Source organism: Odocoileus virginianus, chromosome 17, assembly GCF_023699985.2.
Source record: "Odocoileus virginianus isolate 20LAN1187 ecotype Illinois chromosome 17, Ovbor_1.2, whole genome shotgun sequence".
NCBI classification, from domain to species: Eukaryota; Metazoa; Chordata; class Mammalia; order Artiodactyla; family Cervidae; genus Odocoileus; species Odocoileus virginianus.
Window position 1 is genome coordinate 46,520,029 of NC_069690.1, and position 13,365 is coordinate 46,533,393.

General features: G+C 57.6%; 1 protein-coding gene across 3 annotated transcripts in view; it reads left to right on the forward strand.

Moving 5' to 3' along the window:
- The window catches only part of BAIAP2 (BAR/IMD domain containing adaptor protein 2), a 63,607-nt gene that overhangs the window by 8,353 nt on the left and 41,889 nt on the right, over positions 1–13,365 (forward strand). For all 3 annotated transcript variants that reach the window (XM_020875723.2, XM_020875720.2, XM_020875721.2), the window contains exons 2-3: positions 6,251–6,326; positions 7,824–7,910. In XM_020875723.2, the coding sequence (XP_020731382.1) occupies positions 6,251–6,326; positions 7,824–7,910 (163 nt within the window). The remainder of the gene's footprint in view (positions 1–6,250; positions 6,327–7,823; positions 7,911–13,365) is intronic.

A 13,365-nucleotide genomic window follows, 5' to 3' on the forward strand; every position in this document is an offset into this window, starting at 1 on the left:
GACTTTCCCAGGAGCACACTGGCTTTGCCGTGAAATGACTAGGGGAGCCTGGGCTCCAGCTTAGCACTGACCCGGCACAGAAAGAGTTGGAAGGCATGTGCCCTGGGGCCTGGCCGAGCAGTTGGGGCAGGTATGGCTGGGCCTGGACACTGGAAGATGTCTGGGGCCTACTGGGCCGTGCCCCACCAAAGTCAGGACTGGCCAGAGGTGCCTCTGGATAGGAAGGAAGCGGCTGGGCTGGCGGGGCTTGTGTTTGGACCCTGATCTGCGACTCCTGGTCTAATGGATTTGTCCATTTCCTGCAGGAGTGGGTCTCCCAGTGGGACAGTCCCCAGTCAGTGCTCACTGGACCCCTTCCCCAGCCTGAGTCCACTTAGGGCTTCCTGCCCCCGGGACCTGTTCCAGGAGGGGTCAGGCTGGAGGCATCTGAGGATCCAGGTCCCAAGAGAGAGCTGGGGTGAGAGTTGGGTATCCTCAGCCCTAGGAGTCAGTGATGATGCCTGGTCCCTGCAGGGAGCAGGGGACTTGGGGGGCCCTGAGAGCTTGGCGGCTCCTTCCTCACCTTGCATGGTCCATGCCGTTCCCCCACCCTCGGACTCGGACCAGGAGAGTTGGCCCGAGTTTGTCTTTCTCCTGGTGTCGCCTAGCCTGAGGCTCAGGGCCCACAGGGGTAACTGACTGTGTTCCCCGGTGTCACTCTGGGCTCCGTGTCCAAGACACAAGTTGTCACTTTGTTCTAATGCTGGTGATTTCCCCAGAAGCTGATGGAGGCTGAGAACCTCCATTTTGCTACTGAGCAGCCCTGGTGCCTTGGTTCCTGAGGCCAGGTCCTCTCGCGTGCGCCCTCCTCAGGAGGCTGTGGCGAGCTTGGCCGCTCCCTGCCCTGGTGGGACCTTGGCCTGTGCCCCCCTGGAGGTTGTTGGGCTGAGAATGCACATGTTGGGTGGGGGCTCTTCTCCGTGGGCCGTCTCTTGGGCGTGGGGGAGGGGAGCCTGGCGCCTGCAGTGAAACCGGGCGCTGTGGAGCACTGTTTGGTGTGTTCTTGTTCCTTTGCGGCCTTTTCTGCAGCCACCGCCAGCTTTGGCTCTCCCGTCCTCCCCTCAGGCTGTTTCATGTGGAAGTGGAAGCTGCCGCGTCCGCTCTTTCTCAAATGCAGACCCATTGTCGTCTTCTCTCTGGCTGGAGCCAAGAGAGCTCCAGCTCAAGACCCGCCTCCTCCAGGAAACCTTCCCCGCGCTCTGGGAACTTCCCCAGCTGGCTTCCTTCCTTTGAGGAAGGTCCCCAGGACAGAGGTCCCAGTGATCATAGGGGAGCAGAGGCGGGAGTCACGCAGCACTGCCCCAAGAGGCCAGACTCTCTGTCTCAGGAGGGTGATCCCTCATGCCCCCTCACCCCACCCCTCCTTCAGTGTGAGCCGGGCCCTCTGCCCAGAGCCTCACGCAGTTGGTGCTCTGGAGTGGGGGGCAGCAGCCTCAGGCGAGGACAGCCTCCTTTGAGGAATGCCGCCAGCTTTCCCCAGCAGAGTGTGGATGGTGGCACCCAACCGGGTGTGGGTTGTTGGCCCCAAAGCTGGTGGCTGTTCTGCCTGTGACAGAGGTAGGATGTGTGGGCCAGTGCTCAGGAGTAGTCAGGCCCCTTGGAGGCTGAGGATGTGTGTCTGGGAGAGTGGATGATGCAGGCACCAGGTGTCCTGACATCAGCCTTTGCCCTTATGTTGCTAGAACATGGCTCCTAAGGGAGCCCAGGGCAGACCGAGTTGCCGGGTGGCACCTGGTTCTATCCTGCCTGCCTTGGCGGCCCGTCTGGAGAACGCTAAGGCCCGTATGGAGAGTGGGACAAGCTGGGTTGTGTGGCCAACCTGCATTGAAGCTGGGACTGGCTCTACCAGGACCCAGAAGACTGGCTCTTAGCCTCCCTGAACCTCCTCCTGTCCATCCGTAAAGTGGACAGCAGCACCCATCACCAGTCCAGTGAGGACTCAGGGTGATGAGGGTGTAAGCTTCCCCCCCGCCAGGCCACTGGTGGAGTCCAGTGTGGTCTCATTGCCTGAGTTTGTCCTTCCAAAGGTTGAGTGTGTAGGGAGGGTGCAGCCTGGCTTGACCGCAGCACACGTGCACGTGTACATGGGGTGCAGGCGGACCCCTGGGGCCCGTCTTCCTAGACTGCACGAGAACTGGAGGGGAAACAGGAGGCACGTCACTTCCCTGAGCAGAGAAGCTTTGCTCTTTGTTTGTGGCGGTCCTGCCAGGAGAGTTTTGGAGGGGTTTGTCACCAGGAGGCAGAGCTGAGGGATAAGCAGGGGACCCTGGACGCGGGCACAGCCGGAGCACAGTCCCTTGGCAGAGCTCCCTCACTCCTTGTGACCCCAAGGTGGAGATGGGGCTGTCCTGCTGCCCTTTGTCCTCACTGGCTGGGCAGACCTGTGACCCAAGTCAGTCAAAACGGCGTCACTGCGCAGGCGCTGGGATGCCCAGGAGCTAGCCGGGCAGGAAGGCTGCTGGGGACCTGCCAACGCTGCCCATGCAGCCGGGCCTGGCCCCTCCCATTGACGCCCATAGAAATGCAGGGCTGGGGGGCCCCAGGTGGGGGCAGGGCTGACCCTGCCTTAGATTTGCCTTAAGGCCTGGATTCCTGGGACCGCAGGGTGGCAGGGACATGGGCTGTGTGACATCTTGGAAAGAGGGCCACCAGGAATTGCGCCAAGCTCGCAAGTGTCTCTAGCAGGGACCCCTTCTCTTCCTGACCCTTCTGGAGCATGTGTGCAGAGGGGGTGGCAGGGAGCCCTTGTGGTAGCCCCGCTCCCTGCTGGCTTATAGATCCTGAGCCAGCCAGGGAGTAAGTAAAAGAAGATGCTGGTTCTGAACATGGTACTCAGCCCAGGACCCCTGCGAGGGGGCAGGCCCGGTCGCCGTGTGCCACAGCGCCACACTTGAAGGGGTTTGGTCTCACTTGCGCAGCACAGGCATGAGTTTGCAGAAGGCGCTGGTCATTGCCCATGTCGTTGGGTCTCTGTCCTGGCTGCAGGGAAGTGATCTTGGTGCAGGGCCTCTCCTGAGCGCCCCCAAGTTCCACAACAAGGATGAGGTTGGCCTCGTGGTACAGAGAGGTATGTGCGAGGAGGCCGCCCTCCTGGCCTGGACTTCGGTTGCACGCGCCCTTTGGCATCAGTAAGGAAGCGAGCTCCCGTCTCCAGCCCTGGCATGTGCTGTGGGTTTGAATCTCAACTCCCTCCATCCTTCCAGTGAAGTCCCACAGAACAACGCCATCGTTCCCTCACTTCTGAAAAAGTAACAGGTAGCGGAGCCCCGGGGCCTTCCTGGCCTGCTCACCGGGCCTCTGTTGGCCTCTGACTTGCCCCTCCGGGGCCCTGCAATGTGTGGAGGGGCTGCACAGGCCCCTAGTTAGGGGAGCGCTCACTTGCAGTGGGGGTGCCAGGGCCCCACTGCAGGTCTCTGAGGGTAGGTTTGGGCCTGTCATGGACCTGGGGACAGCATGGCTTCCCGGGTCCAAAAGCGTCTGCCTGAGCCCTGGGACAGCCTTGGGCTCGGGCTCTGAGAGGGCCCCTCCCACAGGGAGGACCCCACAGGGGAGCCCCACCAGAGGGGCTGAGCCCTTCTCAGGCCTCCAGGGTCCCTCTGGATAAGGTGGTCTTGGACCTGGCCTGTGTCTGGTGGTCGCAGTTCTGAGCACTCAGTGACCTGGAGGCAGCTGGGAGCCCGCTCTCCCACCAGGGCGGTGTCTGTGAGGAGCTGGAAGGAAGGACAGTTCTCCGGCCAGGGCGGGAGGGCCTCCTGCTTCCCCAGCGCCACAGCGTTTAGGTCGCTGCCCCTGCCTCAGGCCGGCGAGTCAGCAGCACCTGTGTGAGCAGGCGGTGCCCTGCCCAGGTGGCCTGGCCGGCACCCCAGCGCCCCTCCTGCCCTGCCCCCTCGCACCCACATTCCTCGTGCATGAGCTCAGCTGCTGCACTGAGGAAGCGAAACCTGGCGGCTGTCCCCATGTGGCACTGGGTGGGTGTGGGCGGGCTGCTGCGGCGACCCCTTCTGTTGGCCTGGGCAGCCGCAGGCTGTTTTCTGCTGTCACTCAGGATGTTTGGGGCTCCGGGTGGGAGCTGCGGAGCCTCCTCTTCTGCCCTGAGGGTGGTCCTAGAGCTCTGCACCCTGGGTCGGCTCTCACAGGCCCCCCACCCCAGGGCTCTGTCTCAGCTCCATGCCTATCACTGCAGTGAGACACATCTTACACTGAAACTGCACGCATACACACACACACATATACACACTCACTTGTGTGCACGTCTGGAACACAGAATCGAGGTCAGAAGCTACCCTCACTAGGTCTATACTCTGCTTCAGGTCCATTTCCTTTGGACAAACAAACACATGCACCCGCCAGCATTTCTCTGCCCCGACGCAGGTTCGGGTGGTGTTGAGCAGCGAGGCGGAGGGCTCAGCCAGCCTGTGCGTGCACCCTCATCAGACAGTCTAACCTGGGGCCCCTCTGCAGCCTTCCTGGATGCTAGTCCCTCGTCCACTGCCTGTTACCTGACACCCTGCCCTGACTCAAAGGCTCTCCTTGGGTTGGATGAATCTAGACCCAGGTTCTCCACCAAAGTGGTCTCCAGACCACTGAGCTCCGTCCCTCATTGTGATGGGGCCAACTTTCCACTGAACCTTCACCTCTTAGGTTTCTGAGCAGCTCTGAGGGGTGGCCTGCATCTGAGTAGTCTTGGCTACGATCTGGTCTCCTTGGAGCAGCCAAGGGGTACATTTCTTTTTGAAATGTATCGGATGGGCCCTTGGCTTCCCATCATGTTCAGAGAAAGAGGCGTCCCCACCACGGGCTGTGAGACTGGGGGATTGGCCATTACGGCACCACTTCTGCCTGTTCTTCCCTCCCACCACCCTTTCCCTGGCTCCTGCCATCCTGTGCCTGACACCAGCAGGCCCTGGCCTCGGGGCCTTTACACGCACCTGCCTGAAGCCCTCCTCTGTTGACCGCATGCTTCCCTCCCCGGTGTCCCCTCTGGGCTGAGCTGTGTCCTTCCCTCCTGTTCTCCCGGCGTGGGATCCTGCCCAGTGTGTGACGTGGGCCTGTCTCCCCTCCCAGGACTTGGTCCTTTGGGTCGCTGCTGCGTCCCCCGTGTGCCTCAGCCCTGCTGCAGCACATGGCAGGTGCCCATCCCTTTGCCTTGTCCAGAAAGGAAGGTGCACCTGCCCTGTGAATTGGGGCGCATGTTGGGTGTGATCCCACAGCCCTTCTTGGAATCTGTGTTGGTCCCGCTGACTGAGGGCCAGGAACATGGAGGAGAGCGGGGCTGGGACTGCCTGTGTGCCAGGTGGGCAGGGGTTGGCGCTGCCCATGTTCATGTAGAAGCACCTGGGCCTCCATGGTCTGCCCACAGGGCCAGGCGACTTCCCCTCCTTGGCGGCGTTTGTCTTACCCTCAGGAAAGATCAGACACACATCACAATAACTGACCCGGAGATGTGGGATGTGACTGAGACAGGGTTTTCCTTAAAAGTCCCTTGCGGTGTTCTTGCTGGCTGGGGCTGGCACCCAACCGTCAGGGCACATTACCCAGTGGAGCTCACATTTGGCTGTTGTTTGTGTGCGCCTGTTTTTAATGCCTCGTAATTAAAACATTTATTTGGCCTTCACAGTGAAAATCTGATTTCTTCAATCTAAGAACTGGTGCTATTGGCATCAAGACTTGAGTCCATCGGGTGCGCGGATCCAGAGCTGCTGGCTTATTCATCGTGCGGTGTTTGCAATCAGGCTGCGCGTTGCTCTAATCAGAGCTGATGTTTGGTAATTGATGTGTTGAGTGAAGATCATGGTGGGAGGGGGCTCCAGGCGGCGATGAGCCTTTTGTGTGTGGCCTGCTGGGGGGCCTTCCTCACTGACTCAGCCCTGCCAGACGGGATAATGGCTCCTCAGCGCAGCGTGTCTGAGTGCCAGCTATATGCCAGGCACGGCCCCACGCGTCCTGCACATGCTCACTTGTTTGATCTGCCAGGCCCTGATGGAGCAGGTTCTGGCCTTCCCCCCATTGTACAGATGTTGGTACTGAGGCTCTGGAACGTCACTTGCCAGAGGACATTCAGCAGGGACCGAGCTGCAGTTTGGACACGAAGCCCGGCTGTGGCTTCGTGGGCTCGACCAACGTATGATGCCTGCGTGATTTTCCCCTCACCATTCAGGCCTCCAAGCGGCCAGGTGTCTTGCCTCTAATGCTGTTCTCTGCTCTCTTCCAGACCATCATGGAACAGTTCAACCCCAGCCTGCGGAACTTCATCGCCATGGGCAAGAACTACGAGAAGGCATTGGCAGGTGAGGCCTGCTGGTGGGAGTGAGGATGTCTGAGCAGGTGGACAGCTTCACAGGCCCTGATGAGGGAGGGACAAAGATGTTTCCAGAAGCCCGACGTGGCTGAGCAAGGGTGTAGGCCATAGGTGCCGCACCACGGAGGCCCGTGATGTTCTGTGCACACTGTGGACACGGGGCCAACTCTGGAAGTGGGTGGGTCAGCCAGCACGTTTCAGGCCGATAGTGGTTCATTTCCTGAAAGAAACATCCAAGGACATGTCTCACCCCCATGGGTCTTCTCTCGGAGTAACGTCACTTCATTCTCCGCCGCGCAGGTTGTCGGCCTTGGGGGAACCCATCATGGCCCACCTCGGCTCCTGCTCACATGCCCTAGCTGCTTGGATGTGAGGCACACGCCTCCTTCCAGGCCCCTCATCCTCACCCCCCACCCCCCCCCACCCCCCCGTGAGTTCTGTGTGGACCGGGGTGGGAGTAGGTCTGGTGTCCTCCCCTCCCTGTTTTCCTGGACCTCCTCAAGGAACGGAGCCCCTCAATGGCCCTCGGCCTCCCCAAGGCCAGGCCGGGACTCTCTAGGCTTTCCTGTTGTCTCTTCCAAGGAGCCCACCCTGCTCAAGCAGCGGGCACTCCAGCCCCTGGGGCACAGAGCCCACACGAGCTCCCGACTGCGCGCACTTAATTGAAAACTACCTAAATAAAATTTGATCGAGTGCCCAGTTATAAGCCCCTAACTGGATTCTGGAGAAAACGGATTAGAAATTGTAATTATGGTGGCTGCTCCCCACGGCCCCACTCTGGAGGTGCCCTCTTTCTCCTTCCAGCCTGAAGGGTGGTGTGGAGGGGGCTCCTCCAATGAAGGGGTTTGTAGACACTCCCAAGGTTTTTGAAGGGTCTTTTGAGTTCCTGAAGGAAGCTCTGTCCTGGGCAGCAGCCCCCGGGCTTGGTCCCAGGAAGTCAGCTGGCTTGGAGCTTGCCGTCGAAATCCCCCGCAAAGTCAGGTCTGCCTCTGGTTTGAGCAGAAGTCGCCGTGGGAAGTGGTGTGTGAGGCCACGCCCCCCACCCCCAGCCTGCTGCCTTTATCCTGATTTGAGTGTGTGACTCACTCCCACTTGCACAGCTCAACCCTGAGACACAGGACATTGTCAGAGCCCTCAGCCCAGGCTGGCTGGGGGTGGTCTTCCTGTCGAAGCAACTTCGCAGGTCTCCACCCGGAGGTTGGTGCTTGTCTCGTCAGGGACACCAGGCCTTGTGGTCAAGGTGGCACCCTGTAATTTGACTGGATTAACTCTGGACCTGAACAGTACACTGTGTCCTTAGAGAAGGTGCTCTCAGCTTTGGGACAAGAGAACGTCAACAAGAGACGGGTGGAGGTCCTGCTCCGGCTGGAGCCTGCTGGGCACAGGGGAGGCAGCTGCGTGGCAGGCGGGCAGGGTGGCCGAGTAGGTGCTGCAGGTGGTAATTTCCTCATGAGGGAAGTAACCACCCCTTCCTCTCCTCTCTCAGGTGTGACGTATGCTGCCAAAGGCTATTTTGACGCTCTGGTGAAGATGGGCGAGCTGGCCAGCGAGAGCCAGGGCTCCAAAGAACTCGGTAAGACCCTGAAACGTGGCAGAGACCCCGGAGGTCCCTGAAGTCAGATGTCCCCAGGCAGATCAGGGACCCCACCCTGTGTCTGGTCCTTCTTTCATTTGCGGTCGTGTTTTCCCTGTCCAGTAAGAAAAGACTTCCTAAACTGATAGACAATAGTTACCCTCAGAGCTAGTGAGGGCTGTGGGGTGCATAGGGTGCACTGGGCGGCTCCAGGTCCCCTTAGAAGCGTGTTTTGGGAATGAGGAGACAGGCAGATCCACATTTATAGGTGTTTGTGGCAAAACTTGAATTGGCTGGCATAGAGGAGCCATGTGAAAAGGTGGACTCAGGTGATGGCCTTTGATGGTATGCTTAAACGTTTCTGGTGTAAAAATTAGTGAGAAAAAATACAAAACCTTGGCATGGTGTGACCAAATTTTGTAAAAATACTCTGGGAGCATGCTAATCTCATGATGGAGACCCCAGAAGCTTAACAGGTGGAGTTTCTGGGTGTGATTCTTTTCTTTCCACTTTTTCTGTGTTTGACACCTTTCCAACAGGAGCTCATGTTTCTTTTATAATCGAGGCACACGATGTGGAATGTAGAGAGTCGTGGGCTCCTCAGAGCAACCCCAGGTTCTTGGCAGGTTGGAGGGCGTTTGGTTTCTCTGTGTGCCCAATCATTCTGGCTCCCAGAGGTGCCTGCGTCTTGCCCACCACATGGTCTTCAGCAGAGCCCGCCCACTCTCGCCAGCCTGTCCACCTGCAGACTTTTCACACCATCCTGCCTTGGAAGCTGGGCCAGTCCACCACAGGGCTTTGTGGTACCCTCTGCCACTCCCTTGTCTGAGGACTGGCCCCAGCTGGCCCCACCGTCCCGGCCCTGAGTCAGCGCCATCCCTGGCAGGCCTGCTCTGTGTGTTGACTGCCACCCTGGCAGAGCAGCAGCAGCGTCTGGGTTTCCCTGAGGCCAGTGTAAAAACCAAAGCAACTCCGGGGCCTTCCTGGGCTGGGAGCAGGGGCTGGCGACCGTGGAGACGAGGACAGGCAGAATGAGTGGCCAGGGCCAGACTCCTCATGGGGTCTGGGCTCTGCTCACCTGGATGTGGGCCTTCAGTGTTTAAAGAGCTGGCTGGTCTCCAGCTCTCCAGCTCTAGGTGGTGGTGCTTTAGTTGGTAAGTCATGTTCGACTCTCGAGACCCTGTGAACTGTAGCCCGCCAGGTTCTTCTGTCCCTGGGATTCTCCAGGCAAGAATACTGGAGTGGGTAGCCATTTTCTTCTCCAGAGGATCTTCCTGACCCAGGGATCAAACCGGGTCTCTGCATTGCAGGTGGATTCTTTACTGACTGAGCCAGCGGGGAAGCCCTCTGTAGCTCTAGAGGGACTCTCATGGCCTCTTGGGGATGCCGAGCCAACCTGCCCTGGACGACAGGCCTGCAGGCTTGGCCTGGCTGGTGACGTGTTGGGTGGATGGAGGCCTGAACTCCTTGGGGACCAGTCATGGCTGTAAACCAGCCGGCTCTGAGCTCAGAGGCCACTTGTGGGCCCCGCCTGGTGCTCCTGGACCTCCCAGCGATGGCTCCTCAGAGGAAGTTTGGGTGTTGAGTGTGAGCCTGTGTGTGTGTACACAACCCCTGTCTGTGAGAAGGGGCACTTTCTTATCACGGTTGATTGTGGTGGCCGGGAGGAGACACCCCAGAGTGTGAGGGTGGACATGTGCAAATCTGTGTGAGATTCTCAAATTTCCCCTCGCCGAAGTCCTTGAGGGTTGTTACAGCAGGCCTGGTGAGTGGATGGCAGGCTCCTGCCATGAAGTCTGCTCGTGGAGGGGGTGGGGGCCACACTGGGCGTTGCGGGAGGGACATCCCTCCTCCTACCAGTCTATTTGCTGTCTGGGCTCCGGCCTGAATCTGGGAACTTCTGGTTTACTTGTGGGTTCTTGAAATCTCTCTAGGGGCTTGTGGTCCATGGGGTCTGTCACCAAATGGGAATTCCCACTGTGTGTGTCCAGGAAGGCGCCAGCCAAGGGGAGACCCTGTTTCCTCCATTCACGACAGTTCTGACACCAGATGTGGGTTTTCCAGCACCAGCGAGCCCTCCAGTGTCTGAGGACCCCAGCCGGGGGGTCCCACAGCTCAGCTCACTTCTGACACCATCTCCCTGGTGTCAGTGCGGACCCTCATCCTGAAAGACTGCCCCCCCCCCAACCCTAGAGGCCGGCACAAGTCGAGGGTCCCTGGTTCCCCACACTTCTGTCCAATTTGGCTACAAACAGGCTTCCCACTACTCCCTCCTCGGGTCTGGCTCTGTGCTGGAACAGTTCACAGGACTCAGGGGCAGGCTTACTGTCTTATGGATGTCATGAAGGACCCAGCTGAGCGGCCAGAGGAGCAGATGCCCAGGGCAAGGTCTGGGAGGGTGCCAAGTGCAGAAGCTTCTGTCCTGTGGAGTTGGGGTGCCCTACCCTCTCAGTACGTGGGTGTGTCCACCACCCTGTAAGCTATCTGAACCCCGTGTTTAAGGAGTTTGCAGGCATGAGCAGTTGTTAGCTCAGCCTCCAGCCCCTGTCCTAGAGGATGGGGTGGGGCCTCTACTTCTGATGCTGGCTGTGGCTGGATCTTCCTGGTGACCAGCCCCCATCCAGGAGCCCAGGCAGAGTTGCCTCTGGAACAAAGGACGTTGCTATCACCAGGAGATAACGGGATTAGGAGCTCCATATCAGGAAGTTGGGGGGGAGGCAGAGACCAGCGTGCCTTTCTTCTCACATCATTGCTCCATTTTTTCTTTAGGTAACAGCTTTATCAGGACACAATTCACATGCTATACGGTTACCACTGAAAGTGTACAACTCTGTGTTTTCTAGTGTTTTCAGGAAGTTGTGCACCCATCATAGCTGTCTCATTCCCAAACTTTTCTTCATCCCAGAAATGCAGGCCATCCTCGTTAGCAGTCACTCCCCCTCCCCCAGCCTCTGGAAGCCGCTGGCCTGGTGTCTGTGTCCATGGCTTTGCCTGGACGTTTCACACAGAAGAAAGCAAGCGCTGACCCTTGGTGACCCGTTTATCTCCAGCTTCTTTTAGCTGAAGAGGGTGTCTTCGAAGTGCATCCGTGTTGTAGCGTGTGTCAGCTCCATTCTTTTTATGGCTGAATAATACTCCCTTGTCCACACAAGGGAGTATTATTCCATTCCCCAGCTGATGAACATCAGGGCTGTTTCCACATTTTGACCAGTATCAGTGCTGTTGGTGTCAGCAGGCAGTACAAATGTGTGTGGACACTTCATATATCCCTGGAAGGGGAACTGCTGAGTCACACGGTCGGGGTTGAATTTTTATTAAAGCAGCACACATGCGGGTTTAAAAATAAGTCCCCCTGCCCCCCACATGCCTGAGGCCCACTTCTCAGCCCTGCATATTGTCTGTCTGTGTTTGCTTCCATACGTGTAAACAGGCAAGTTTCTGCTGTTTCTTCTGTTTAATTTTGGACATTATTTAATGAATCTTTTTCTAGAGGATTTGGATTTAGCGTTTTTATATTGCTCCTCTCTCCCCACCCAAGAGAACAATTACAACTTTTGCTTTAATCAGTGCCCAATATAGCCTTTGTACGGTGCTGGCGGGAACCCTCAGCTCAGAACAGTCTGCCCACAGCACAGCGGACAGCAGGTCTGAAATGGAAGCCTGATGAGACAGACATGAGCACACATCTGCCCAGGTAGTGATCAGCCCCGCAGAAAACCTCCTGCCTCTCTCGCTCCATGCCCGCCCCATTCCAGACAACCACTGTCGTGCGTTCTGCCCTGAGACTTGGCGTGCATTTGCTGGAGTTTCTATAAGTTGACCCGTGTAGTGTTGCTGTGCTCTCTGAGTTGGGCCTCTTTTATCTCATGATTGTTTTGAAAGTCGTCCCAGGGTTGCACACACCTCCAGACCATCCTGCCTTCACGACGAGTGGTTCTGCTGTGTGGACGTGCCCTATTGTTTACACGTTCTTCTGTTGACGGACATCTGGGTTGTTTCCAGTTTGGGGCATTTCCACATCTATGAACTAATGACTTCGGGCATCTTTTCATGTGCTGTTTGCTGTTTATCTTCTTCGGTGAAATGTCTCTTCAGGTCTTTGTGCCCTTGTTTTGGTTGGGGTTTTGTCTTCTGATTGAGCGTTTTAGGTAGAAGTGCTTGGCAGAGCCTGGTGGGCTGCCGTCTATGGGGTTGCACAGAGTCGGACATGACTGAAGCAACTTAGCAGCAGCAGCAGCTCTGTCAGATACACTTCGCAAATACTTTCTCCCAGACTCGTTGGCCTTTTATTTTTATCACAGTAGTTTTAGAACAGAATGTTTAGTCTTAATGAAGTCCAGTTGAGTGATGTTTTTTTTTCCTGAACTGTGGTCCATAGGTTTTCTTTACTATTTTGACAGCTTTGTTTTTCCTAGAGTTAATAACTGCCTGCCTTCATTTGCATAGTTGTCAGTTTGCAATCATGAACTCAGTCCCAAACCCGAGACTGCACTCTGGGGTTCCTCCCAGCTGGCAGTGGTCCCGTTAACCTGGCTGCTTCACCCCCTCTTGGAACCTGCCTCCTGGAGCCCCCCATACCCCCAGGGCCAGTGGCTGGGCTGTGCATGCATGGACCACCCTTCTCCAGCCTGGGACTGCGTTTTCTGCGTCCTGGGTCCTGTCTTACTCCCTCAGTTAGGGCGACCATCCTTCCTTTTAGTGGTTCCTCAGCAGGAAAAGGGGAAACATATTTCTGAACGCATGTCTGTCTGTGGACGTTTCTCTGTCTCACGCTGATGGCTTAGAATTCCTGGTGGAAGTTCACACCCCTCAGAGTTGGAAGGCATCACTTCCTTTCTTCTGACTCCCGGTGTTGCTGTCTTCAGTGTCTTGGTGGCTCACTTTTTTTTTTAATGTGAGTTTTCTGTTTTCCCCCTTCTGGAAGCTTCTGGGGTCCTTATCCTTGGGTAGGTGCTGTGAAATTTCCAGATATCGCTCCAGTGTGTATGTTGAGGGAGAGAGCCCCAGGGGGCCTGGAGAATGAAGCATCCCAAGGGTGAAGGAGGCATGCGGCCTCCGGGGCCATGGGAAGGGTAACCGGGGCCGGGGTTAAGCTGCAGCCCCGACCTGAGGACAGCGAGGGCACCGGGAGGGGTGGAGGACAGGAGCAAGGGTACGTCCACAAGTGCAGGGTGGACGAGAAGGAGGCACCCTGGAGAAGTGGGGAAGTCTGGAGCCAAGGAAGGGAGCAAGACTGAGGGTAGGAGTGGGGCTTCGCCCTTGGGAAGCCGGGTTTGTGCGGCCTGCTTGTCATATCTGCGCTGAGATCCACTATCTGCAGCAGCAGGCGCTGTACTTTCACGGCTGTAGAATATTTCATGAACATGTAACGAACACAGTGTGTTTCTCGGTCCTCTTGTCCAGCGCCCAGGTTTTACCCCTGGGCGGGAGATGGGGAGGGGCTGCCACTCTGAGC